General features: G+C 45.5%; 7 protein-coding genes across 7 annotated transcripts; 3 read left to right on the top strand and 4 right to left on the bottom strand.

The window, feature by feature from the left end:
• Positions 1-163: 163 nt before the first annotated feature.
• Positions 164-6,199, top strand: FOMMEDRAFT_169058 (uncharacterized protein). The gene is made up of 7 exons (XM_007268021.1): positions 164-647; positions 714-1,140; positions 1,192-3,800; positions 3,858-4,111; positions 4,171-4,267; positions 4,321-5,019; positions 5,097-6,199. The coding sequence occupies exons 1-7, from the start codon at positions 254-256 to the stop codon at positions 5,915-5,917; spliced, it is 5,301 nt and encodes a 1,766-aa protein (XP_007268083.1). The 5' UTR covers positions 164-253; the 3' UTR covers positions 5,918-6,199.
• Positions 6,200-6,471: 272 nt separating this feature from the next.
• On the bottom strand, positions 6,472-7,844 carry FOMMEDRAFT_21312 (uncharacterized protein). Its single transcript, XM_007268020.1, has 4 exons — positions 7,717-7,844; positions 7,416-7,581; positions 7,005-7,320; positions 6,472-6,933 (listed from the first exon to the last, which is right to left on the bottom strand). The coding sequence occupies exons 1-4, from the start codon at positions 7,818-7,820 to the stop codon at positions 6,581-6,583; spliced, it is 939 nt and encodes a 312-aa protein (XP_007268082.1). The 5' UTR covers positions 7,821-7,844; the 3' UTR covers positions 6,472-6,580.
• Positions 7,845-7,954: 110 nt separating this feature from the next.
• FOMMEDRAFT_110159 (alpha/beta-hydrolase) lies at positions 7,955-10,733 on the bottom strand. The gene is made up of 13 exons (XM_007268019.1): positions 10,270-10,733; positions 10,164-10,213; positions 10,081-10,107; positions 9,953-10,025; positions 9,805-9,890; positions 9,664-9,743; positions 9,383-9,578; positions 9,179-9,296; positions 9,058-9,108; positions 8,969-8,986; positions 8,681-8,885; positions 8,554-8,572; positions 7,955-8,491 (listed from the first exon to the last, which is right to left on the bottom strand). The coding sequence occupies exons 1-13, from the start codon at positions 10,701-10,703 to the stop codon at positions 8,322-8,324; spliced, it is 1,527 nt and encodes a 508-aa protein (XP_007268081.1). The 5' UTR covers positions 10,704-10,733; the 3' UTR covers positions 7,955-8,321.
• A 369-nt stretch (positions 10,734-11,102) lies between these two features.
• Positions 11,103-11,736, top strand: FOMMEDRAFT_21309 (uncharacterized protein). The gene is made up of 3 exons (XM_007268018.1): positions 11,103-11,234; positions 11,307-11,560; positions 11,628-11,736. Exons 1-3 carry the CDS (start codon positions 11,156-11,158, stop codon positions 11,649-11,651), a joined length of 357 nt encoding a protein of 118 aa, XP_007268080.1. The 5' UTR covers positions 11,103-11,155; the 3' UTR covers positions 11,652-11,736.
• Positions 11,737-13,347: 1,611 nt separating this feature from the next.
• FOMMEDRAFT_169055 (Aldo/keto reductase) lies at positions 13,348-15,270 on the bottom strand. Its single transcript, XM_007268017.1, has 13 exons — positions 15,201-15,270; positions 15,037-15,141; positions 14,868-14,975; positions 14,756-14,809; positions 14,636-14,682; positions 14,486-14,575; positions 14,395-14,430; positions 14,252-14,341; positions 14,126-14,193; positions 13,947-14,052; positions 13,709-13,883; positions 13,618-13,648; positions 13,348-13,554 (listed from the first exon to the last, which is right to left on the bottom strand). The coding sequence occupies exons 1-13, from the start codon at positions 15,237-15,239 to the stop codon at positions 13,481-13,483; spliced, it is 1,023 nt and encodes a 340-aa protein (XP_007268079.1). The 5' UTR covers positions 15,240-15,270; the 3' UTR covers positions 13,348-13,480.
• Positions 15,271-15,639: 369 nt separating this feature from the next.
• Positions 15,640-17,493, bottom strand: FOMMEDRAFT_21307 (Aldo/keto reductase). The gene is made up of 13 exons (XM_007268016.1): positions 17,437-17,493; positions 17,273-17,377; positions 17,103-17,210; positions 16,995-17,048; positions 16,885-16,931; positions 16,737-16,826; positions 16,648-16,683; positions 16,507-16,596; positions 16,379-16,446; positions 16,217-16,322; positions 15,983-16,157; positions 15,890-15,920; positions 15,640-15,827 (listed from the first exon to the last, which is right to left on the bottom strand). The coding sequence occupies exons 1-13, from the start codon at positions 17,473-17,475 to the stop codon at positions 15,754-15,756; spliced, it is 1,023 nt and encodes a 340-aa protein (XP_007268078.1). The 5' UTR covers positions 17,476-17,493; the 3' UTR covers positions 15,640-15,753.
• Positions 17,494-18,621: 1,128 nt separating this feature from the next.
• Positions 18,622-20,933, top strand: FOMMEDRAFT_110151 (alpha/beta-hydrolase). The gene is made up of 13 exons (XM_007268015.1): positions 18,622-19,024; positions 19,086-19,135; positions 19,191-19,217; positions 19,276-19,348; positions 19,407-19,492; positions 19,554-19,633; positions 19,700-19,895; positions 19,968-20,085; positions 20,147-20,197; positions 20,274-20,291; positions 20,379-20,586; positions 20,658-20,679; positions 20,746-20,933. Exons 1-13 carry the CDS (start codon positions 18,651-18,653, stop codon positions 20,868-20,870), a joined length of 1,428 nt encoding a protein of 475 aa, XP_007268077.1. The 5' UTR covers positions 18,622-18,650; the 3' UTR covers positions 20,871-20,933.
• The last annotated feature ends 186 nt before the right edge of the window (positions 20,934-21,119 follow it).

Genomic DNA, 21,119 nt, shown 5'->3' with positions numbered 1-21,119 from the left:
AGGGTCTCAAGCGGACGCGTCTCTTTCCTGCCCTGGTGAGTGAAAAAGCCAGCTGCCTGATTTGGCAAGGAGCGGATCGGCGCAACGGACGCACTGCATAGCATCTTTGACTTCGCTCTCTCTCTCCGCTTCCCGAGGAGGCCACGACTACCACCGCGCATGCTTGCGCCCAGCTACCCTTTCCACGTCGACATCCTCGACGTCCTCGAGCGCCCATCTCTCATCTAGCACCTCCAACTTTTGCTGCTTTCTTATGACTAACAGGGCGGCGCCCAAGCGACCTGGCCTGACTTCCCCTCCGGTCTCCACGACTTCTTCCACTCAACCCCCCTCATCCGTGCAACAGCTTACTCCGGACTCTAAGCTCTCGGCTTCCTGCATCTCGCTTTCACCTGGGTTCAGTGTTCACTTTGCTGTATTCTCTGCTCAGAATGCTGCTCAGAGCCATTTAGACGTTGACCTTGCTAGGCGTAAGGTTCATGAGAGCAATTCGGGAAGGCCGATTTACAATTGCCTTCTGACTCATCCACATCTCGCAAAGGATGAAGCTACACTTTGGGTATTCACCATAGATCAAGGTATACCGGAATCCGATGGAATATACGCGTCTCCTCAGCTCCGTGACCTCGAACTACCCGGATTAGCTAGTCAGTTGTCGAGTTCAATATGTTTCAATTTATATTACTCATATCGCTCAATTTTCTCAAATTTAGGGAACACGAATGGTAGTTTAACATATGCTGAACTCTATCCATGCAGTACCACCTGCTCATCGCAACGAATACCTTGTCCGAACTGCTTACGAATTAGCGCGGGCTCTGAAATCACCGCCCACGCTCAAACCTCACCCGGTTCCATAAACCCCGAACCCGAAGAAACTACCCCGGCCATATCACCAACTTCGTCCCATGGAAGGACGTTTGATAACCCCTCAGTTACCTGTCATCTTCCTCGAAAACCTCTCCGCCAAGCGCTTGCTTTCTTCCTAAGTGCCGTGCAAGAACGAGTAATCAGTGACATTTGTGAGGATGCTCAACTTTCTGGTAAGGTTGCCAGAAGACTCCAAACTGGTATTCTTTGGGGACTCCCAAGCTTGTCGAGTAATTGGGGAGGCGGTTGGGAACAGCATGCAAAAACTCGGTAAGTTTAACATTCGTTAATCATGACACATCTAATATTATTCTTCTACAGCCCGCTTACCTTCACTCACATTGATGTCACACTGTTTCCTTCGGGTCTATTCATTCGACCTCAAGCTCAGCTAACCAATTTCCTACCCTTTCTACCGTCATTGCCGCTTCCTCCTGGTACACCGATTAACTTGCTACCATTTTCAACTCCGGCATATTACCTCAATATGTACTCTGGTTCTACTTCCGCTCTGACTAGGCACTTCCAAGCCAATCTTGTCGGTTTGGGTGCAGGGGATGTATTACCATCCAGAGGCACTGATCAGACGACTTCGAGTTCTGAGAACACTACTCAGTTTGTTATTGCGTGGATTAGCGTCCAGAACAAACAAGGGGAGGAGAAGGGCATGATGGTTATTTGGCCAGCGCCTCTGTGCATTTCCCTGATGTCCATGTCCACATCGGATACACCAGATGAACAGGATGGTAAACGATTATTCGCTTATAACCGTAAACCACTGGCGTACATACCGGAATTACCACTCGCTCTCCAAGCGTCCCCCGTTCCAGCTCCTGCGACTGTTCCCCCTCTACCTCGCCCTACGTCTCCTCATGATCCCCTAGTCTCACCTTCCTTATTTACCCCTGTCGGTCGACGATCTTTCTCTCGTGAAACTTCGCCGAGTACACCGTTCCCATTCCGCTCCGCGAATCACCTCAAGTCCGAGCGACCACCGATAACGAGAGCGACGAGCTCTTTCTCCGCAGAGACTACACAGGCCTTCCGAACGCTCACTATTTCCCAACTCCCTTCGAGTGGGCTGAGGAACGTCGCTGAGGGAGTTGGCAAGTTCGTTGACTTCATGGCTAAGGAGCGGGAACGTGAAAGAGAAAGGATAAAGAAGGAGAAGGAGGCTTCTGCTGCTGCGGCTCAGGCGCAAAAAGGATCGGATTTACCTTTATCTTTGTCCACGACTATTGGAGGAGGTGCAACAGCGAATTTGGCGACGAATGGATTGATTACGTTACAAAACAATGCGATTCAGGAATTTGCGGGTTTGACGCCTGAGTCTATGCAAGTGACGCCGTCGATTGCTGTGAACGTCGAGACGAGCGTAAGTCTTTCTCCACAGGTCCAGCAGCAACAGACGCCTGCACCTCCTGGTCAACCGGCGTATCCTTCGCCTCCAGAAGAGACTGTCAAGTCAGAACAGAATTATTCTATTCAGAATAACGGCACCCTCGGAGGATACGCACTAGAGCCTCCGTCCACTACTGCTCAGCAAGTTCAACCTGCCCCATCAGAGACGTTCGACTCGTTCGAGGGAATCGATAAATATATGATGGACCTCGATATGGACTTCACCATGGCACTTCCTTCCTCCGCTGGGAATCCACGTGAAATTATCAAAGCTGATTTCGATTCGATGGTGTTTACGGATGATGATTTTAGTTTCTTTGATGATCCTGTTGTTACGACTTCTATCCCTTCTACGACTATTCCGGATGCGAGTGCGATGACGGGTGATGAGGCGCTGAAGGCTCTTGGGGTTGCATCGTTGACTCAGGATACTGGGCAATCTGCCGTACCGGATTCTGGACAGAGCTTGGTTGTGACGGGTACTCCTTCGCCATGGACTTCGAGAAAACCTACTGAGGGTGTTGAAGGAAAGGATACTATGGAGTCGGTTGCACCAGACCTCCTTCCTGGTTCTCCGGATGAATCGACTTCGTCCCTTGGACCCGATACACCAGAAATCATCAACTCTTCCAGTGTCGAGATCTTAAGTTCGGAAACACACCCCTTCAATCCGATTCGTTTCTCAAAACGGTTTTGCTCGTCGGATGCGAAATATGCAGTTGGGAAGTTCTCCCGATCACTAATTGAGCAAGATTCGTCTTCGTCCTCCCCGCGAGATGCTTCGTCGGTGCCTGTGCTTTGGAAGATAAGTTATGCGTCGTTGACTGATCCGCGAGTTGAGATCGTTAAGAAGCTGATTGGGATGAAACGGAGGATGTTGACGCAGGGTATGCGGCTGGGTCTTCCTCCCCGACCGTTCCGAGAAGAACAGCGAAGTGAATGGGAGAGCTGTTGTGCTGCTGGTGAAGATGACAACGCCTCTGGTGCTGCTATGGACGTCGAGTCAGATAGAGACTCCGACGACGACGGCGACGAGCGGAATTGTTATGAAGACGATGATGCTGTTTTTGTTGGTGATGATGATTACTCTTCTGTTTCGAGACCCTCGACGCCGCTTGCGTCGCATTTACCACTTGGACCTAGCCTGTTGGCGACGCAGTTTCAGCATTCTCTTCTACTCCCGCTTTCGGTGAATTTAAGACCGAGTGGGGCCAGTTCGTTTTCGTTCGCGACGGATTTGGCTGAACCGATGCCGAATCCTGTGCCGACGCCTGTGTCCCCCGCGGCTGCTGCGAATTCAAGCAGTGAGAGGTCGAAGGTTGTTGAGCTTGTGGTTAGAGCGTTTGCGGAGGAGGTTGTGGAGAATGCGATTTGGGAGGAGGGGTGGCGGGTGAATGCGGTTGGACAGGCTCCTATTTGGAAGCAGGAGAATAGGAATGGACGGGTGGAGGAGGTGGTTGAGGAGAGTTATGTGATTGAGGATGGATGGTGCGGGCAGAGGATGAGCGTTGGTTCGTTCTCTTCTTTAGGTACGTATTTTAATAGCCCTACATTGATTTTGGCTGATGATTTATCTCCGTCACCAGCAGCTTCTTCGTTGTATTCTGGCACTGAGGGTCATAACGCCTCTTTCAAGCCGCTTGACCAGCCAATGTTCACAGTAGGCAAGGCCGACACTCTAATTCAGATTGCACCTCCGGCGTTCCGGTTCTGGTCAAAGATGGGGTTGACACCGCGAAGTGGACCGAAAGATGTAGTTGCATTTGTATTTTATGAGGATGGGAGTAGCCTGGCTTCGGAAGTGGAGGGTTGGCTGAGTCGGGTATCTTCTGCATATACTGTAAGTTTTTTTACGAGTAACAGTGACGGATGTCGTTATTAACGTTGTTTGATTTTTAGGCTAAAGGCTATGGAACGCATTCTCTTAGGAAGTCTAGCTTATGCGCAAAGGATGGACTTGTCCCCGTTCGATATGCTACTTTTCGGAAGGCTCTCAGTAAGTCAATGCAGGTGTATTCTTATGATAGATATTGAGCTGATTCGCCGTAGGCTCACTGATTGACTCGGTTGGATCAACGACATCTCCGCTGCTACTTTACATCGTCACACCCACTTCCATTTTGTCTATGAATTCTCCTATCTTGCGGCAAATCTTCTTATCTATGCATAAAGTCCTCTCCTCAAGTCGAGAAGAACCTGTCATCCGATTCCAACTCGTCCCGGAATTCCTACTCACTGCGAAAGACGATGTTACGACTACGTCGCAGGTAGAAACGTTCGTGGATAACGTATACGAGCGTATTCCTCGACCTGTTAAGAGGTACATGTCACGCTCACTCCTGCATCCTGGTGAACGGACACGGAGGTACTTCGAAGCGCCGTCGTTCGTACTCGGTCGACCGTCAACTACTTCAACATCCTTGTCATTCTGCCATCCACCGCCTGATTCGGGGTTACTTGACCGACATACGCTCTTACACGTTGGTTATCGACTTACGAAGTGTCGGAAATGGCTTGTTGCGGCTTGTATTGACCAACGAGGGGAGGGACATGAGTTGGGTGTGTGGTTTGTTCCTTCTTCGGTTTCTTCGGATGAAGGGATTAGAGATGGGGATAGGGATAGGGATTGGTATAAGCGGCTTGTGGCGATTGTGTGGGGGTTTGCGATGGAGTTTGCGAGGAGGGCGAATGTGGAGTGGAGAGTTGCTGTTGCGAAGCTTGGGAGTGTGGGGGAGGGTGAACTTGCAGGTGAGATTACGACCTTTTGTTTCTTCTTTTTCTTTAGGCGTGGACGGTGATAGCTGATGTGTTGTGCTTTTTTGTAGCGTGGAACGCACTGTTGAACGAGGAGATGTCAGAGGAGAAACGAACCTCGTCGATGCAGGTCTCTATTCTCTCCGTCGACGATGAGTCGGGTTGGTCAGTCCTGACGGAGTCGAATAAAAATCATCCCAGTACACAAAGACCCGGTTCAAGTCACGATTCCTCGCCTACCACCACCCCAACGAAAATGCAAAGTCAAAATCAAAGTCACAACCAGAGTCAACTGTCATTCGCTTCGGCAAGCTCGTCGTACATCTTACCTTCACTCCGATTACCTCTAACTTCTCCTTTTCCCTCGGGTATTGTGGAGGAACTTGGGAGGCAGTCATTTATCCCTGAAGACGAGGAGTCGCCGAAGGGTAGTACGAATAGTGCGGAAAGATTACTCCCGTTATGTTCCTCTGTCCTTGTCACAGTCCCTTCCACCCCTCCTCACTCTACATCTCCTTCTCCTTCGTCACCTCATGAGAACGGGGACAAGAGTGGGAATGGGAATGGGAATAGGACCACCCCACGCACAACACTTATCCACCTTCTTCACTCCACTTCCTTCCCGTCCTCTCACTCGAATACCTCCTCCACTTGCACTCCCACTTCCTCATCTTCTCCCTCTTCTCTGTCAACGAAAACGATCGAAGAGACGCAGCAAGACATTGTAAAGAATTATTACGAGCTTGGCGTCCTCACCCAAGCAAGGTGGCGATTCTCTTCTCTCAATGGTAATGGTAAAGGGCAGAGGATAGGACTACCGTATCACCTTGCTGCGTTACGCGTTGTGGATGAGTGTCTTGAGGTAGGAGAGGTTGGTGGGGAGTTTAGCTAGCAGTTTGGTAACTTATTTTCTTTTCGTTTTTTCGTTTTCGTTTTTTTCTGGCCTTTGTTCGTTCGTTCTTTGTTTTATTTTTCTGAGTTCGTTTTTTGGTATCCCTTCGCCTTTACGCTTTGCATTGTCTCTTGATGCCTTTTCTCTTACTACTTTTCGGTCTTTCGTATTCCCTGTACTACCTGTACCTCTCGTACCCATCCCATCATTGTCTTATCTCATTTCGTTATCACTTTCATTCAGTCATTCCTGCCGACTCGTTCCTTTACTCGCACAGATCCCACGTCCCATTTCTCATATTCATATACCGCACGATAGACTGACCCACACAGCTCACGGACCATTCAATGTCCCACCCTCTGCACAGCACGTCACCTGTCGATATGCAATACGCACTATGCAATGTTCTTGTACTTTACTAGGATTAGTATCAATATTAATATGTGCTATATTTTTTTTGTCTTGCTTGTCCAGTGTTCTCAATAATGTTAGACGTTAGCTAGCCAAGAGTGACAGCAATTAATGGTTGCATTTAAGAAATATGGAGACAAAGGTAAAGATAAATAAAGAAAAAGCGAAGAAAAGAAACGACCTCTGTCCACCCAAACCCTATTCCAACTTAACCCTCCTGAACATTCCTAATTACCAGTTACCAGTCACTGCTTACTGATTCTTCTTCGTCTGACTAGGCCCCTTCGGCGCATCAAGCCTCACACTACTCTGTATACTCGCCAACGCCGAGATAGCCATCAACACAGCAGGGAGCAGGAGGAAAAGAGCGATGAATAGCGAGAGGATGAGTCCTGGAGTGAGGAGTTGGTAGTGTGCTAGGATGCCTGTGCCTGTGGTCGTTGAGTTGTTGGGTGCGAAGGAGAATGGTTTGGGGTCCGAGAGTGGTGGGAGTAGTTGCCGTTTTTCGAAGGAAGAAGAGGAGAGAGGAGAGGAACCGGTGTAAATGATGAGGTGCTTTGGGAAGGTGGATTCGATTTTGGTGAGTAAGGTATTTAGGGAGTTCTCTATATCACGTAAAGAAGATATTCATTCAGTACTTTAAGTTCAGGACAATACAGAGAAGAACGTAACGTACCGAGCTCAGTCATCTGGTACCTCCTCCAACTCGGCTCACCGTACACCTCAGGAAGGGTCATGTACAATACGTGTCCTTTCTCCTTCTCCCCCTGAACAAGTTCAAACTCGCCGTCCCGATTAACCCAACTTACTCGACCTACACCACACCTCTGTGCGAGTGACTCGGCGGTGGAGGAGAGTTCGTCGGGGGTGTGGCGCTTTATGTAGGGTAGTTGTGCTGACTTCGGTTTGGAGATGTGCGAGGTGTGTGAGGCGTTGAGACGTGTTGGGAGGGTAGAGGAGGGAGAGAGGGACTTCAAGTCCGTTGCGTGTAACTGTGTTGTTCGTACCAGATGAAATCATAATTGTAAGTTAGTGCACTGAGGAAAGGACGAGGAGGATTGGAAAGGGAGAGAGGAAGACGACGTACACCTGGTTGCTCGATAACAAGTACAGCGTCGAACCTACACATTTCCTCCCTGAAACCAAATACATCCTCACCCTCACGCCCTAAGAGAAGCGTGTCAAGCTGCACTTCTCCAAGTCCAAGCCCGAGGCCAGGTCGCTTCTCGTTCAACCCGCTAATGAGTGCGTTCCTACACCCAACAAAGGTTTATATTTCAGTAAGCTGTATGATAGGAACGAACACGGATGTACGTAGAGCGCCACGTCCGACTCGGTTCGAGGCAATGCACGAATACGCAGAAGTACCAAGTAAAGGAGGAACTCACTCATGAGAAGACCAAATAACCAACGGCGCCGTATCCAGAAACCCATACGTCAGAGGTACGAGTACTGTAAACGCCGTCGTCGCTGCTAAGAGTTTGCAGTGCATCGTGTTGAATGACTTGACAATGACACTGGCTGGTTAAGTGCAGAATAGCGGAACGCGTCAGGGAGGGGTAGCATGTGCCGGTTTCCCACGATTACATTTACGGACATTCAGCATTATAATGAAAGTAATGGCGTGTTGTAAGGTCAGTACATGGAATACAAGTCGTGTATACTACAATGTATTGCACGTCTACATCAACATTGCATAGGAGGTACGTATGGGATGGATGGATAGGTGGATGGATATATAGTCGTGAATCGTCATGACTATGATATACTACGGTATAATACGCTAAAGTATAGACAGAAACTGGTATCAGAAATTTCAGTCATAAAGTCACGGATCAGAAGAGTCAATAACTAGAGGGAAAGGAAGCAGAGACAGGGAGGTGAAGACCAAAGAAAAGCAGTCAAGTAGAACATATCCAACAACAAAAAAATTTGGACAGATAAACTTATAAAAGGTATACAAAATAGAAAGTCTACGACAAGGTATCACCAATCATATAGAAGTACGGTAGTTGCTTGTACTCGCAGCATTCGTGGTATCGGTGTTATCAGTATCTATCAAATTGAAATCAGTGTTGATATTGCCCCTCTCTACGTCGTCCGTTCGTGTCTTCTCTATGTCTTCTATGAAAGAGGAGAAACACCATTCGACTGCGTCGGCTGCGAACAAGGAAGAAGTCAATTCGGTTGTTTAACAACTCGAGAGTAGAGTAATGGCTTACCAGCGAGGTAGAAATCACAATGCTAGATCACACAAACCAAACCAATAATCATCAGCACACACACACATACACGTACACATCAACGACAAAATAAAAACAAGATAGAATAAAAATAAAAATAAACTCATACCTCACTCATCTCCAATCTCTCAACTCTAACCAACCTCACATGCCTCTCCTTCTCACGTATCCTCTCCAATAAAGGCTCAGTCGCAACCAAAAAATCTCGTCCACCATAGTAAATCGCGAGAGGCGGGAAGTTCTCGTCGAACCATCGAGGTAGGGAGTCATCCATTGTGCATTTCAGTTGGGCGAAGCCGCCTTTGCCGCACCACCTATTTATATGAATGTGAAATATAAGGTGATTATTGATTTTTGGAGTTAAGCTTAGAGGAGGGAGAGGAGACGTGGAACGTACCAGAATATACTAGCAGAGCTGGACGAAAGAAAAGCACAAGTTAGACGAGGACGTCCGTATACGATGTAGAGACTGATATAATGCCTCACCTAACAGGAGTAGGCGTAAACCTAAATATCTTCACTTTTCTGCGCTTTAACCTATACGTGTATGTCATGAGTCAGTCAATGAATTTTCTGCCTGCCACCCAATCGTTTTGGAACAACGTACCAATTCGCATCCGTCCATGAGAACAAATACGCGAACATCGCATACCCAAACAAGGCAAATACCTTAGCGGGTACCCAGTCGTAGGAGTAGCGCATTAAGGGTATGAAGTCCAGTATACCTACAAACCACAAAAATAAAATGTGCTCATGTCAGATCGCAAAACCAACTCGCACAGCGAGTATCTCAGATCAGAATTGTACTCACCGAAAAACATACGCCACCGTTTCCACTCAATCCGACTAAGAATATTGAACGGGAAGCCATGCGTAAGTGGGCCAGCATATACAACAGGCGCGAGTGCGATGACGACTGAGAGTTTTGCTCCTAGTTCGGGACGCATGCCTTCGCTGAGTGCGAGGAGCGCGGTGCCGTTGCCCTGAGAGTGACCGATGAAGGCAATCTGCAAGTTCAAGGAGCGGAATTGAAATTAAAAGAGGTGTTGAGAAACGTATGGTGGTTATTCTCTTCAGGTAGGATAAGCATACCTTGTCGTAACCCGTTGCATCACAGACGTATTCCACTAGCGCAGGAAGGTCGTACATCGCTAGTTCTCGAATAGTCCAGTCTGCACAGACGAAAATCCGAAATCGGTTTTAAGTCAACCAGTTGTGAAGCTGACAACATACCCCAAAACCGAGGATCGCCTCTACTTATGTTCTTGTGCCCCATATTGAATACACCACGGGTGTTTCCCAGAAATACCTGATACCCACTAAATCCGAGTAAAAACAAATTAGGCGTTCCACATCCACAATAAGATAAAGTATTATTTACCCATGCTCTGATAACCAGAAAGCGAGTGACCGTTCTTCTGATGTAATGAATGCACCGGAAGACTGGAATAGCCCTAGTAGATATGTTAATCTGGGCTTCAGCGTGGGGATGGAACCTTGGAAATTTACCGTGTAAGATCAAAACAGGATATCCGCCTGTATTCGGTTGTATTATGAGATTATTGTCATGAAGAGGTCAAGATAAGGCTTACCCCTGCCATTTGGTTGAGGCTTATGCCTCGGATTCACCACTCGATGTACCCTACGGATGTGAACTCAACCCGAGTTCTTATGCAGCAACGAGAAGCATTTACGTACCTCAAATGAAAGCCATCCTCAGTCTCGACTTCCTCGTCAATAATATCATACCCTTCACCGGCGTTTTGTGCATAATAGTGAACATCCTTTGTGCACTTTTCCTTGAGATACTTCGGATCGTCCCAAGGAAACGTCGCCGGCTCTACCGGGGAGACTCTCCGCAAGAACCGGGGAAGGTGAGCGGTGAGGTCGGCAAGCATCGCCCAAGTAACGACAGTCATAAGAAACGCAGAAGAAACGATGAAAGATATGCATTGACTGATAAAGAGCATGATTCTGTTCTTGAGTGTTGGACGGTACCAGCGTGCCTCACCATGTACAGGTGCAATGAACGATACAGGTCTACCCGATTTGTTCGGGTAACCATTAGGCGTGCAAGACCTTAACGAAGGACGTGAGTCGCCTGGGTATGCTGCGTTCTCGCGAGCGCGCATGGATTGGGAGGAAATGGGACGAGAGATGTTGATGCTTGTGGTGCCGTAGCCGTTTAGAGGCATGGAGCGGCTGAGAGAGGTGGAGTCTGTTAGCCCAGATGCATCTCTGAGGTACATCGAGAGAGAGAGAGGAATCCTCTTCGAGGTGGTCGTGGTGGCGGAGGCGGATACTAAAACGGATGCAGAGAAGGAGGGAGCAAGAATAGAGTAAGGAAGGTGATGGATGGACGAAGCAAAGTGCGCGTATAGCCTCTCTCGTCCGTCGTCTACCAGACGACCGCGGTAGTAGCACATGAATATCACTGCCATACATGGACACGGATAAAATTAGCGCAAAGTGCGCGTGTCCACAGCTTTCATCACTCTTCGTCACCGTCATCTCTGCTTCTCCTCTCCTCACCTTTCTTGTCCTATTCGTCGTCTCTTCGACGTCGAGATCTCTGTCAAGAATAATGCATCCGACTCTGCGTGCGTCGGCACACGTTCATAGACCACTCATTCATTTCATTGGTAAACGTCAATGGCCAGCAAGTCCGTATTTCATATTTACGTTGCATTTCTTTATCTAACGTTATTTCTTTTCTCCACTTTAACATTCAATAGAGCCTGAGCCGCCACACGCACACCCGGCTGGTCCACCAGAATACAAAGCCCACTTTGCAGACTTTCTCAAAAAGTTTGAGAGTTCTGCTTCCTCCTCGCGTTCCGTATCTAGTTCCTCTTCCAATTCCGTGCAGAAGGGGAAGGACCAGTCCGATGCACACTCGGATGCGTACCAGGAGTTCTGGCAGGCTCCGCAGCGATTATGGAACCCACGAGTACGGAATATTAGTGAAAAAGAGATGGACGCGGTGTTGGTGAGTTCCATTTGCTTTCTTATACCAACTGATACATGTCCGTGCTGACGAACTCTCTCTTGTTCAGTCTGGTGGTGCAACCCTATTCTAGTAGAGTCCTTGTGCATTCGACCATTTAGAACTTATAGTTCTGTGCTTTCCTGACGTGCTCTGCTCAATGTCATCTACATGAACATCTACAAGCATGAACGTGTATATTTCTCGTAAACTACCTACGTCTGGACGACTGATATGCGCGTTTGGTTGATGGACGTTACCTTGATAGAACTATCATTCTCTCTCCATCGATGACACGATTCACCCTGCAGTGAGGCTAAAGGGTTATTAACAATATAACTGATATTGTTAGTGTTTAGGATAAATGTAATCGTGGGAAAGAACAAGTGTGGTCTCGGCTGTAGACGGTCCTCCTTGCATTTTCCGTGGTGGACAATGACGATTCACAGTATGATATATCTGTACCTCTTCCATGTGGCTCCTTGGATACACCACTGCCGTTGATTGTTTGGTCTTCTCATAAGTTAGTCCCTGCTTAATTCAATTCAATTCATTCATTCATACATGCATTTCTACACAATACTATACATAATTTCATCAGCCAATATTAATGTATATCCTTCATACTTTCTTCTGTACTTATTATGGTTATTAGTATTACGGCGTGGGCGACGCTCGTTGACCTTGCATCCCGGGTTCTTATGATATGCGGTATTAAGTATGCAAAAAATGCTGGTGAAGTGTATGTTATTATTAATATTGACGAGGGAGGAAGTCAAGACTGAGGGACGGATTTTCTCTTGAGGTATGTGTGAATCATCCTCGGTGTCGACATTTAATAGTTCATTAGGAGTCGGAACACCATTATGTGTCATTAAATTAGATCCGACCTAGGAAAGATGTTTGTCCTACTAGTATTTCCATTCTCATCTGGCACGATAGAAGCTGACAATATTAATTTTATGATTCTTCCCATAATACTTCCTTGGAGATCAACCACAGGGCCATGGGCTATGGATGTAAGCATTATTCTCCTACTTTTTTTTGAATTCAGAATTATTACTAAAGAGATGTGATAGGTTGTCAAGAAATTGTAAGCTGGTGGAGGTGTTGCAGTGAAGATCGAGCACGTTGTGTACTACTAATCTGCTCGAATGTTTGGTCGACACTTTGATGAGAAGGACGGAATTATCAGGTGTATTACTCGTGCAAGCATAGACGTGCTGAAGGTATATTGAATTCTCATCCTTTTTTCTCTTCTTTTCTCTTCTCTTCTCGTTTAAGTAATTGACTGGCTAACTGACGCTCTCGTACAGTCAAAATTCAAAGCTGACGTTAAAACTGAAGAATGGTTCCTAATCAAGATTTGAAGCCAGTAAGTTGTCTATCCCCAATACTACATACACTCGAAATGATTTGATCTGATGCATTTTCGTCTTTGCAGAGACTTGGTATACCATGAAGGATCGGAATTCCCACATCCTGTGCATGCCGTGTGTCAAGATCTCAAACTGCCCTACTAGTATTTGTTTACCATATGTCTGTTGTTGTCTTGCTGCAATGTACAATGCTTTACACGCTGTATCAATTAACTCTGCATATTTGCAACCACTGCATTCCCGCACTGCATGTATTTCTGGACGTCACCCAAACCGGGTATTATCAATTCTCTAAAGACTTTGCAACTTGTGAACAGAATGCCGGAGAAAATTACGGAACAAGCCATTGCATGAAGACGGCTCTAACAAGACTTCTGAATGGGACAAGTCCACAATTATTCAGTACTAATGGCTTTATTTCGTTGGTCATTCAAATGACTTAAAGAATACATAAATTGAGCAAATATGCTCATAATTCTCATATTTATCTACTATCTCATACTTTCTTCCTTTCTTTTTATTGCGGCAAAATAGAGAATATCGATTAGTGGAAGTAATTTGAAGCGTACGGTTTGACGAGCATCCACGCTTCGTCAAGTGCCTTGACCACCTCGTCAGCTGCGGAACATAGTTTAACTAGTAAGCGAAATTTCACAGGTCACTAGGGATATATCGACTTACGAAGAGGACCCTTCTCAAGATAAATGAGGTTCTAGAAAGTACGACTCACATTTCAATACAGATGGACCAGGACGAGAAACTCGTTACGTACCTGTTCAATATGCTCAAGGCTCGATGCTCCGATCAAAATCGCATCTCCGTGCTCCCTCTTCATGAGACTATGGTGTGATACCCAGCGAAGCGCAACTTCAGCTATTGTCAGGCCTGCCTTATCAGAAGCGTTCTTGATGATTTCGAGCGCTTTGAAATGTGGCTCGTTCCAGTACCTTAGTCGCTAGCTCAGCAGGAATTGACAAGACATATGATAGAGTTTTGTTGACTATATGCACCTTTTTCTGTAGTTTTGACCTTGACCTTTATTTGGATCAAACCGCGCACCTGGCTCGACCTCATCCTCTGGTTTCGTATAACGTCCTGTGAAGAATCCTCCGCCAACTGCAAGTGAATAAGATCGTCAGCAATGCTGAATATATATATATATATATATAAGTATGTGATGAGGCCTTACGAGGGTTGAACTCATAGAAGCTAATCCCGAACTTCCTCATGCAGGGGAACAATTCAGGCTCGACGCCACTGAAATTGGTATACCTTGAGTGAGAACTCAACTAAAAGGGGAAAGAGGAGCACAAACCGATGGATCGCGTTGTACAAGCCCTGGTAAGCTGTAGGTTGTATGTATCCCCTTTCTCTACATAGAGTCACAATCTCGGCAACTTCCCAACTAAACAACTTTACCTTCAGGTCTTCCTGATTTTGATTAATGCTTCAACTTACGAGGTATAGTTACTGATTCCAAAGCGCTTAAAGTATCTATATTTTCCTCACCGTCAATATATCGTCAGGGCGATCGTACCAAAGCACTCACCCTTCTCTGTACAGCTCATCTACAGCCTTCATTGTGACTTCATATGGAGTTGTTCTGTCTGGTCCATGGAGATACCACATTTCAAGCTTACTATGGCAGATAACCACCGTCAATGCATCTGACAAACATTAGACAGAGAAGGAAGCTGACTCTGTGTTCAGTGCCTTGAGTTGGATTTGAAGATATTTTCGTAGATCCTAGAGTTCAGTACAAGTTGATCAGCCGTAACCCCGTTGAGATGCTGAGGTATAAGAGGAGATGGATGATTACTTCTGGTTTATGAGAGATAAGTTCTCTTCCGTGATGCTGAAGTCTGACGTTTGACTGGAAAAATAAGTTAATTTGGAAAGGGAGAATTGGTTCAAATCTAGTAAAAACGCACAACGTTTGGGTAAAGTTTCGTATCCATCTTGAGTCCACGTTTCTGCCAGTTTATCTTTCCGAGATACTCTTCGCTTGTTCCACCACAATAGGCGCGAGCGGTATCAACCTAAGACAAATAATCATAATTTAGTTCACACGTATTTCTCTATATTGATTAATGGAACAACCTCATAATGTCCATGCTTTTGGAAGACATCCAATATTGCCTCAACATCTTTGAGGTCGTGTACCCGGGCACCTTCCTTTCCAGCCTCCCCAAATGTCATTGCTCCCTTAACAAGTGCAGTGAGGTCAGGGCTCAGGTTGCTTTCAATTATAAATAGAGCCAGACCATGACAATGTTCAGCGCACTCTTCTGCTCGGCGGCCATAATCTGTTACTGGTGAAAATACGAGAATGAGACAAAGTAGCCTGGCAGGAACAGTGATGACTTAGTAAGTTCGCACATAGCATCGTGTGGGAGACCTTCGTCTTGATATGCTAAATTTATCGAAGGCTCCGGCGATGCTCGCATCTGCGTAAATGGATAATACGGTCTGAGTAAAGGCCGCCAACTATTATTGCCATTTTCGGATAGCAATTCAGTTTTACCAAATAACAAACAAATACTGACGCGATTCTCCAGAGCCTTTTATATGCTGTATCAATCTATTCTGCCCATTTACACACCTTACGTCGTGAAAACATACTGCAATAAGTTAGACATAAAGGGGTTGTAAATAGTAACTCTTACTCTGCTTCTAGGGATTATTCAATACCAGTTTTCTTTGATTTAGCAATGCCTTGAATGAATACATAATCTGAGTTATTACTATCACAGTCCTCATGTTTCGTTTCCTATACAAACTCTTTTCATTTTTATTGAGTACAATCAACAAGGTTGGTTAGAGGAAGTAATTCGCTGCATATGGCTTGACAAGCGTCCAAGCTTCATCAAGTGCCTTGACCACCTCATCAGCTACAAGGAATGAATTAATTAATCAGTGAAATACACAGCTAATTTGCAGTACGTTGACGTACAAAGGGGCCCCTTCTCAAGGTCAACGAGATTCTAGAGAAAAAAATTCATGTCCATTAATGCAAATAAAGTAGTGTTGTAAAATAGTTACGAACCTGTTCAATATGCTTGAGACTCGAAGCTCCAATCAAAATGGCATCTCCATTCTCCTTCTTCATAAGACTATGGTGTGATAACCAGCGAAGTGCGACTTCGGCCATAGTCAATCCCGCCTTACCAGACGCGTTCTTGATGATTTCAAGTGCTTTAAAGTATGGTTCGTTCCAGAACCTTTGACAGCATATCTCAGTCCGATTTGATATTGAAAAGGAGCGATTGTGTGTAAGCACCTGTGCCTGAAACCTTGTCCTTGCATCCTGTTAGGATCAAACCGTGCTCCAGCCTCAACTTCGTCACTGGCCTTCATATAGCGTCCCGTGAAGAATCCTCCGCCAACTTAATTCAATTCAGTATGTCATTACCTATGAAAACCCATGTATATCTGGACTCACGAGGGCTGTACGCATAGAAGCTTATACCAAACTTTCTCAAGCAAGGGAACAATTCGAGCTCGACACCACTACGATAGGAAACTTGATGTTAGGCTGGATACGACTGTTATTTTGAGTAATATACTGACCGATGAAGCGCATTATACACGCCTTGGTAGACAGCCGGCTGAATATACCCCCTTTCCCTGCATATGGTCACAATTTCGGCGACTTCCCAACTAATCACGTATTTATCAAAATTCGCTCTTTGCTGTGAAGAAATTACATACGACGTATAGTTACTGATCCCGAAGCGTTTAAAATAACTGCATTCCTCTCTGTCAATAAATCGCCGCGAATGTTGTACTCGAAGACTAACCCTTCTCTGTACAGCTCATCCACAGCTTTCAAGGTCACTTCATAGGGAGTCGTTCTGTCCGGTGCATGAAGGTACCACATGTCGATCTTGCTACAGCAGATATCGAGCATCAATGAAATTTTCTCGTTAATGAAAGGTTATATATTACTCGGTATTCAGTGCCTTGAGGGATATCTGGAGATACTTCCGAAGGTCCTGCAATTAAAAGCAACCGAGTCAGTCGCATGTTTGGGATTTTATTGAATATCACACCCTTACCTCAGGTTTGTGTGAAGTGAGTTCTAGTCCGTCTCGCTTAAATTCTGTGAAGGACTAATAACGCGACTTAATCTAGAGGATCAATGGGTCATCTTGAGTAACACGCACTGCTAATGGGAAGTACTTCGTATCCATCTTGAGTCCGCGCTTCTGCCAGTTTAGCTTGCCGAGGTACTCCTCACTTGTTCCACTGCCATACATTCGAGCAGTGTCAACCTGAGTAGCCATTGATCATTTAGCTCATAACAATTCTCTGAATGCTACATAACGGAAATAACCTCATAGTGGCCGTGTTTCTGGAAGACGTCCAATATAGCCTCGACGTCCTTCAGGTCATTAATACGAGTCCCGTCTTTTCCGGACTCCCCAAATGTCATCGCTCCCTTCAGAAATGAAGTGAAATCAACACTGAGTCAGCCTTTGATAGAAAATAGAAACTGACCATGACAATGTTCAGTGCACTCTTCTGTTCTGCAGACATTTCGAACAAGTGAGGATGGACGTGATGTAGAACAGTAGAAAAATGTGGGTGCCAATGCACTTATGATGTAGAACGGACACGCTGATTCAAATTTTCATAGCTTTCCAGGTTCGCACATAAGGCCATGCCGAAGGCCTTCGTCATGGTAAGCCGATTCTTTCGAAAACACTCCGATGATAGGATCATGACCATTTGAACAGATGAAATGGTCTGAAGTAGCTCGGCTTTTGGGCGTGATTTCGGATCGGACAGCGATCCGTCCTGAGCAAACTATGCCAAACTAAAACAAACAGCTGATCTTTACACTCGGTATCAATCCACTCTACCCATTTTCACACCTCAAGCCTCAAATTTTGGACATTCTTCAAGTTAATTATTATTGGAACTGTGGGTACTTTCTAAACTTTGAACAGATGCTACAATCTTACAGAATAAATCTATGCAGTACCACTCTCACTAGACTTCTGCCTAATCTCCTATTACTGTATCAGTTAATGCTCATAACTCTTGTACTTTTGTAATTTGGCTGGCTTCTTGGATGTACTGCAGCTGTCGGTTGTTCAGGCTTCTCGTAAGTAAGTAAGTCCCTGCTTAATTCAATTCAACTCATTCATACTGTATGTGCATTTCTACTTATTTCATCCTCCTGCCCTCTATTGTGGCGTACCACACAAATCTGAGGTTTTACATGATCTTATTTAAGGGTATAGATGGTTGACAAAATATGGTGCATATAGGAACACACTTATTAGTGCATTGGGCTGCAGGAGACATGGACTCTACCTTGTGCTCAGGCTCGAAGAAGTATAGCTTGATACACTCCTTCTCCCTCATTAGACGGACATGTAACCATGCTCCACGATTTATCCCACCCGTTACCTGGAGTTCCTCCTTGCATCGCATATATTCCCCAGTCTATCATTACTCCGTCACTTCTTCTTGTTCGGCTCTGCCTCTGCTCCCGCCACCGCCACCGCCTCAAAGGGAAATCCTCTTCCTCAGACTTCCTGGATCTACGAATTGATGCTGGTTTGACAGACACTACATCAATCGGCTCAATGTCTCCCAACGGTCACGGCATCAGTGTCGACGTGTCTTGTGAAACTTCCTCCCAATCCATGCGCGCTCGCAAGAAAGCTGATACAGGCAACTCCCGTCCTTCATTAAAATTCTGCATGCCTAACGGTGGCGCGACAAAACCTGGCAAAACCGTATCGTTCGTTGAACCTGATGGCGAAGCGCGCTGGTATCGTCCAATTCTCAAGGACACAATAATTCTCTTCATCAGCCAATGTATATCCTTCGTGCTTTCTTCTGCACTTATTATGGCTATTACCACGTGGGCGACGCTTCTTGACCTCGTAGTTCGACTTCTTCAGTTTTTGCGGGAAGAATCTCCCCCAGTGAAGGAGGCGACGTACATTTGGGATAACCCAAAGTACCTTGAGGAGGAGTGTACGAATGATATGCGATATTATGCAAAAAATGCTGGTGAAGGGTATGATATTGTCGATGAGGAGGTTGAGACTGAGGACGGTTTTCTCTTGAGGTACGTGTTTACTACTAACATTGGATAAAGGAATCTCTTATTAGAGTTGTGCATTCTACAGGGTACATCGAGTCGTGAATCCGAGGCACGAGACAAAGTCGAACCGCAAGGGTATGGATTTCTTTACTTTTTCGTGATAATATTTTTATGAAGTATCCAAATATAGGTGGATATCCTGTATTAATACTACCTGGTATATACGCATATAAAATCCTACATTCGAAGACTCCCTAAGCCTATATCACTCCTAGGTCTATTCGTGTCCTCCGGTGCATTTATTACATCGGAGGAACGCTCACTGGCTTTCTGGCTATCAGAGCATGGGTAAATCCCCCTCCATTTATATATGCGGAATGTCTGATTTCCTTTAACTCGGATACAGTAGGTATCAAGTATTTCTGGGAAATATGCGCGGTGCGTTCAATATGGGGCACAAGAACTTAAGTAGAGACGATCCTCGATTTTGGGGTATGTGTATCAACTTCCCGGCTACGAGATCGAAGCTGACTGTGGATTTTGATTTATTGAGACTGGACTGTTCGAGAGCTAGCGATGTACGACTTACCTGCACTGATAGAATATGTTTGCGATACGACAGGATACGATAAGGTTCGTTTATCTTATTCCGAAGAATCGTCTTATCTTTCTCGAGATACATCTTTCCTTATTCTTCAGATTGCATTTATTGGCCACTCACAAGGCAACGGCATCGCGTTCCTCGCACTCAGCGAAGACATGCGTCCCGAACTAGGGACGAAGCTCTCGTGCATCATCGCACTCGCACCTGTTGTATACGCCGGCCCTATTTTGAATGGATTTCCGTTCAATGTGCTTAGTCGAATTGAGTGGGAGCGGTGGCGCGTGCTTTTCGGTGAGTAAATGCTTTGCAATGCTTTATCGTTTGACTGATCAGAAGAATGAACGTCTTTCTTGATTGTTTTAGGCGTCTTGGACTTCATACCGTTTATGCAATTCGCATACAATTCGGTACCTGCAGAGGTGTTTACCTTTTTTGCGTATAGGGTATTCGCGTATTTGTTCGTGTGGACGGATGCACATTGGTACGTCCGAGAAAAGATTTCATGATTATGTGTGAGGTAGAGTCACTCACAACACACACAGGTTAAAGCGCCGAAAGGACAAGGTATTTAGATTTATGCCTACTCATGTTAGGTGAGGATCATACCAGATGTATCGCATTCGGATATCCGTCTAACTGGACCCCTGTTTTCTTTTCTTTTCTTTAAAGCTCTGCAAGTATATTCTGGTACGTTCCGTCCCTCTCTTTCCCTCCCCTTAACTCAAAGTTTAATATTTATTAAAAATTCTAATATTTATAATTCGTTATTTACAGGTGGTGCGGTAAAGGCGGGTTCGCACAACGTAAATGCACGATGGACGAATCCTTACCTAGGTGGTTTAATGACGAGAACTTCCCACCGCTTGCGATTTACTATGGTGGGCGTGATTACCTGGTTGCGACTGAGCCGCTATTGGAACGGATACGTGAGCGGGAGAAAGGTGTGAAGCTTGTTAGAGTGGAGAAGGTGCCGACGTATGAGGTAAGAGTCTGATATTTCCCCGCATATCCGTTATTTTTAATGCGAATTGATTAATGTTTTATTATTATTAGCATTGCGATTTCTACCTCGCTGGTAAGTTGATATTCTTTTCTACTCCAGAATAATCAATGATTAAATTTACCCCTTCCTTCTTCGTAGCCGACGCGGTCGAGAGGTGTTTCTCCTCCTTCATAGAAGATATAGAGAATACTCGAACGGACAGCTTAGAGAAGGCTGTGATTAATGGGGTTTCCCATTTCGTTCCTCACCTCCCTTTTATATAGATATTTTGCAGTGATTCGTGATGGTATATTGATATATCCCGGTGTAGTAGATGTACAGACAGGCATACAGGACTTTATAGAATATGCAATATTGTTTATTATTATTTTGTTTACTTCATTTTATTGTATTGTACACTGTGCACTAGGGCGTTTCGAAGGCAAAAGTGTGCGTTTAATTTGTGCTTGAGTCGATCCGATTGAGACGTGTTATTATTGTGTTAACTTCTATTGAAACGGGTACAGAGATGT

Source organism: Fomitiporia mediterranea (assembly GCF_000271605.1).
Source record: "Fomitiporia mediterranea MF3/22 unplaced genomic scaffold FOMMEscaffold_8, whole genome shotgun sequence".
Classification (NCBI taxonomy): Eukaryota; Fungi; Basidiomycota; class Agaricomycetes; order Hymenochaetales; family Hymenochaetaceae; genus Fomitiporia; species Fomitiporia mediterranea.
The sequence above is the reverse complement of the archived record's forward strand: the minus strand, read 5'-3'. Positions and strand labels throughout refer to the sequence as shown.

Bases quoted from the DNA above. Each gene is read 5' to 3' on its own strand.
- FOMMEDRAFT_169058 (XM_007268021.1), top strand. From the start codon at position 254: ATGACTAACAGGGCGGCGCCCAAGCGACCTGGCCTGACTTCCCCTCCG. The intron at 648-713 runs GTCAGTTGTCGA...TCTCAAATTTAG, and splicing joins CGAACTACCCGGATTAGCTA to GGAACACGAATGGTAGTTTA. The intron at 4,268-4,320 runs GTAAGTCAATGC...GATTCGCCGTAG, and splicing joins TACTTTTCGGAAGGCTCTCA to GCTCACTGATTGACTCGGTT.
- FOMMEDRAFT_21312 (XM_007268020.1), bottom strand. From the start codon at position 7,820: ATGCACTGCAAACTCTTAGCAGCGACGACGGCGTTTACAGTACTCGTA. The intron at 7,582-7,716 runs GTGAGTTCCTCC...TGTTGGGTGTAG, and splicing joins GTTATTTGGTCTTCTCATGA to GAACGCACTCATTAGCGGGT. The intron at 6,934-7,004 runs GTACGTTACGTT...TACGTGATATAG, and splicing joins GTACCAGATGACTGAGCTCG to AGAACTCCCTAAATACCTTA.
- FOMMEDRAFT_110159 (XM_007268019.1), bottom strand. From the start codon at position 10,703: ATGCGCGCTCGCGAGAACGCAGCATACCCAGGCGACTCACGTCCTTCG. The intron at 10,214-10,269 runs GTACGTAAATGC...TCACATCCGTAG, and splicing joins GAGGATGGCTTTCATTTGAG to GGTACATCGAGTGGTGAATC. The intron at 9,579-9,663 runs GTATGCTTATCC...TTGAACTTGCAG, and splicing joins ATGCAACGGGTTACGACAAG to ATTGCCTTCATCGGTCACTC.
- FOMMEDRAFT_21309 (XM_007268018.1), top strand. From the start codon at position 11,156: ATGCATCCGACTCTGCGTGCGTCGGCACACGTTCATAGACCACTCATT. The intron at 11,235-11,306 runs GTCCGTATTTCA...AACATTCAATAG, and splicing joins TAAACGTCAATGGCCAGCAA to AGCCTGAGCCGCCACACGCA. The intron at 11,561-11,627 runs GTGAGTTCCATT...TCTCTTGTTCAG, and splicing joins AAGAGATGGACGCGGTGTTG to TCTGGTGGTGCAACCCTATT.
- FOMMEDRAFT_169055 (XM_007268017.1), bottom strand. From the start codon at position 15,239: ATGGCCGCCGAGCAGAAGAGTGCGCTGAACATTGTCATG. The intron at 14,431-14,485 runs GTGAGTGCTTTG...AGGAAAATATAG, and splicing joins GATGAGCTGTACAGAGAAGG to ATACTTTAAGCGCTTTGGAA. The intron at 14,194-14,251 runs GTTTGTGCTCCT...TACCAATTTCAG, and splicing joins TTGTACAACGCGATCCATCG to TGGCGTCGAGCCTGAATTGT.
- FOMMEDRAFT_21307 (XM_007268016.1), bottom strand. From the start codon at position 17,475: ATGTCTGCAGAACAGAAGAGTGCACTGAACATTGTCATG. The intron at 17,211-17,272 runs GTTATTTCCGTT...ATGGCTACTCAG, and splicing joins AGAAACACGGCCACTATGAG to GTTGACACTGCTCGAATGTA. The intron at 16,447-16,506 runs GTCAGTATATTA...TTCCTATCGTAG, and splicing joins GTGTATAATGCGCTTCATCG to TGGTGTCGAGCTCGAATTGT.
- FOMMEDRAFT_110151 (XM_007268015.1), top strand. From the start codon at position 18,651: ATGCCTAACGGTGGCGCGACAAAACCTGGCAAAACCGTATCGTTCGTT. The intron at 19,025-19,085 runs GTACGTGTTTAC...TGCATTCTACAG, and splicing joins GAGGACGGTTTTCTCTTGAG to GGTACATCGAGTCGTGAATC. The intron at 19,896-19,967 runs GTGAGTAAATGC...TGATTGTTTTAG, and splicing joins GCGGTGGCGCGTGCTTTTCG to GCGTCTTGGACTTCATACCG.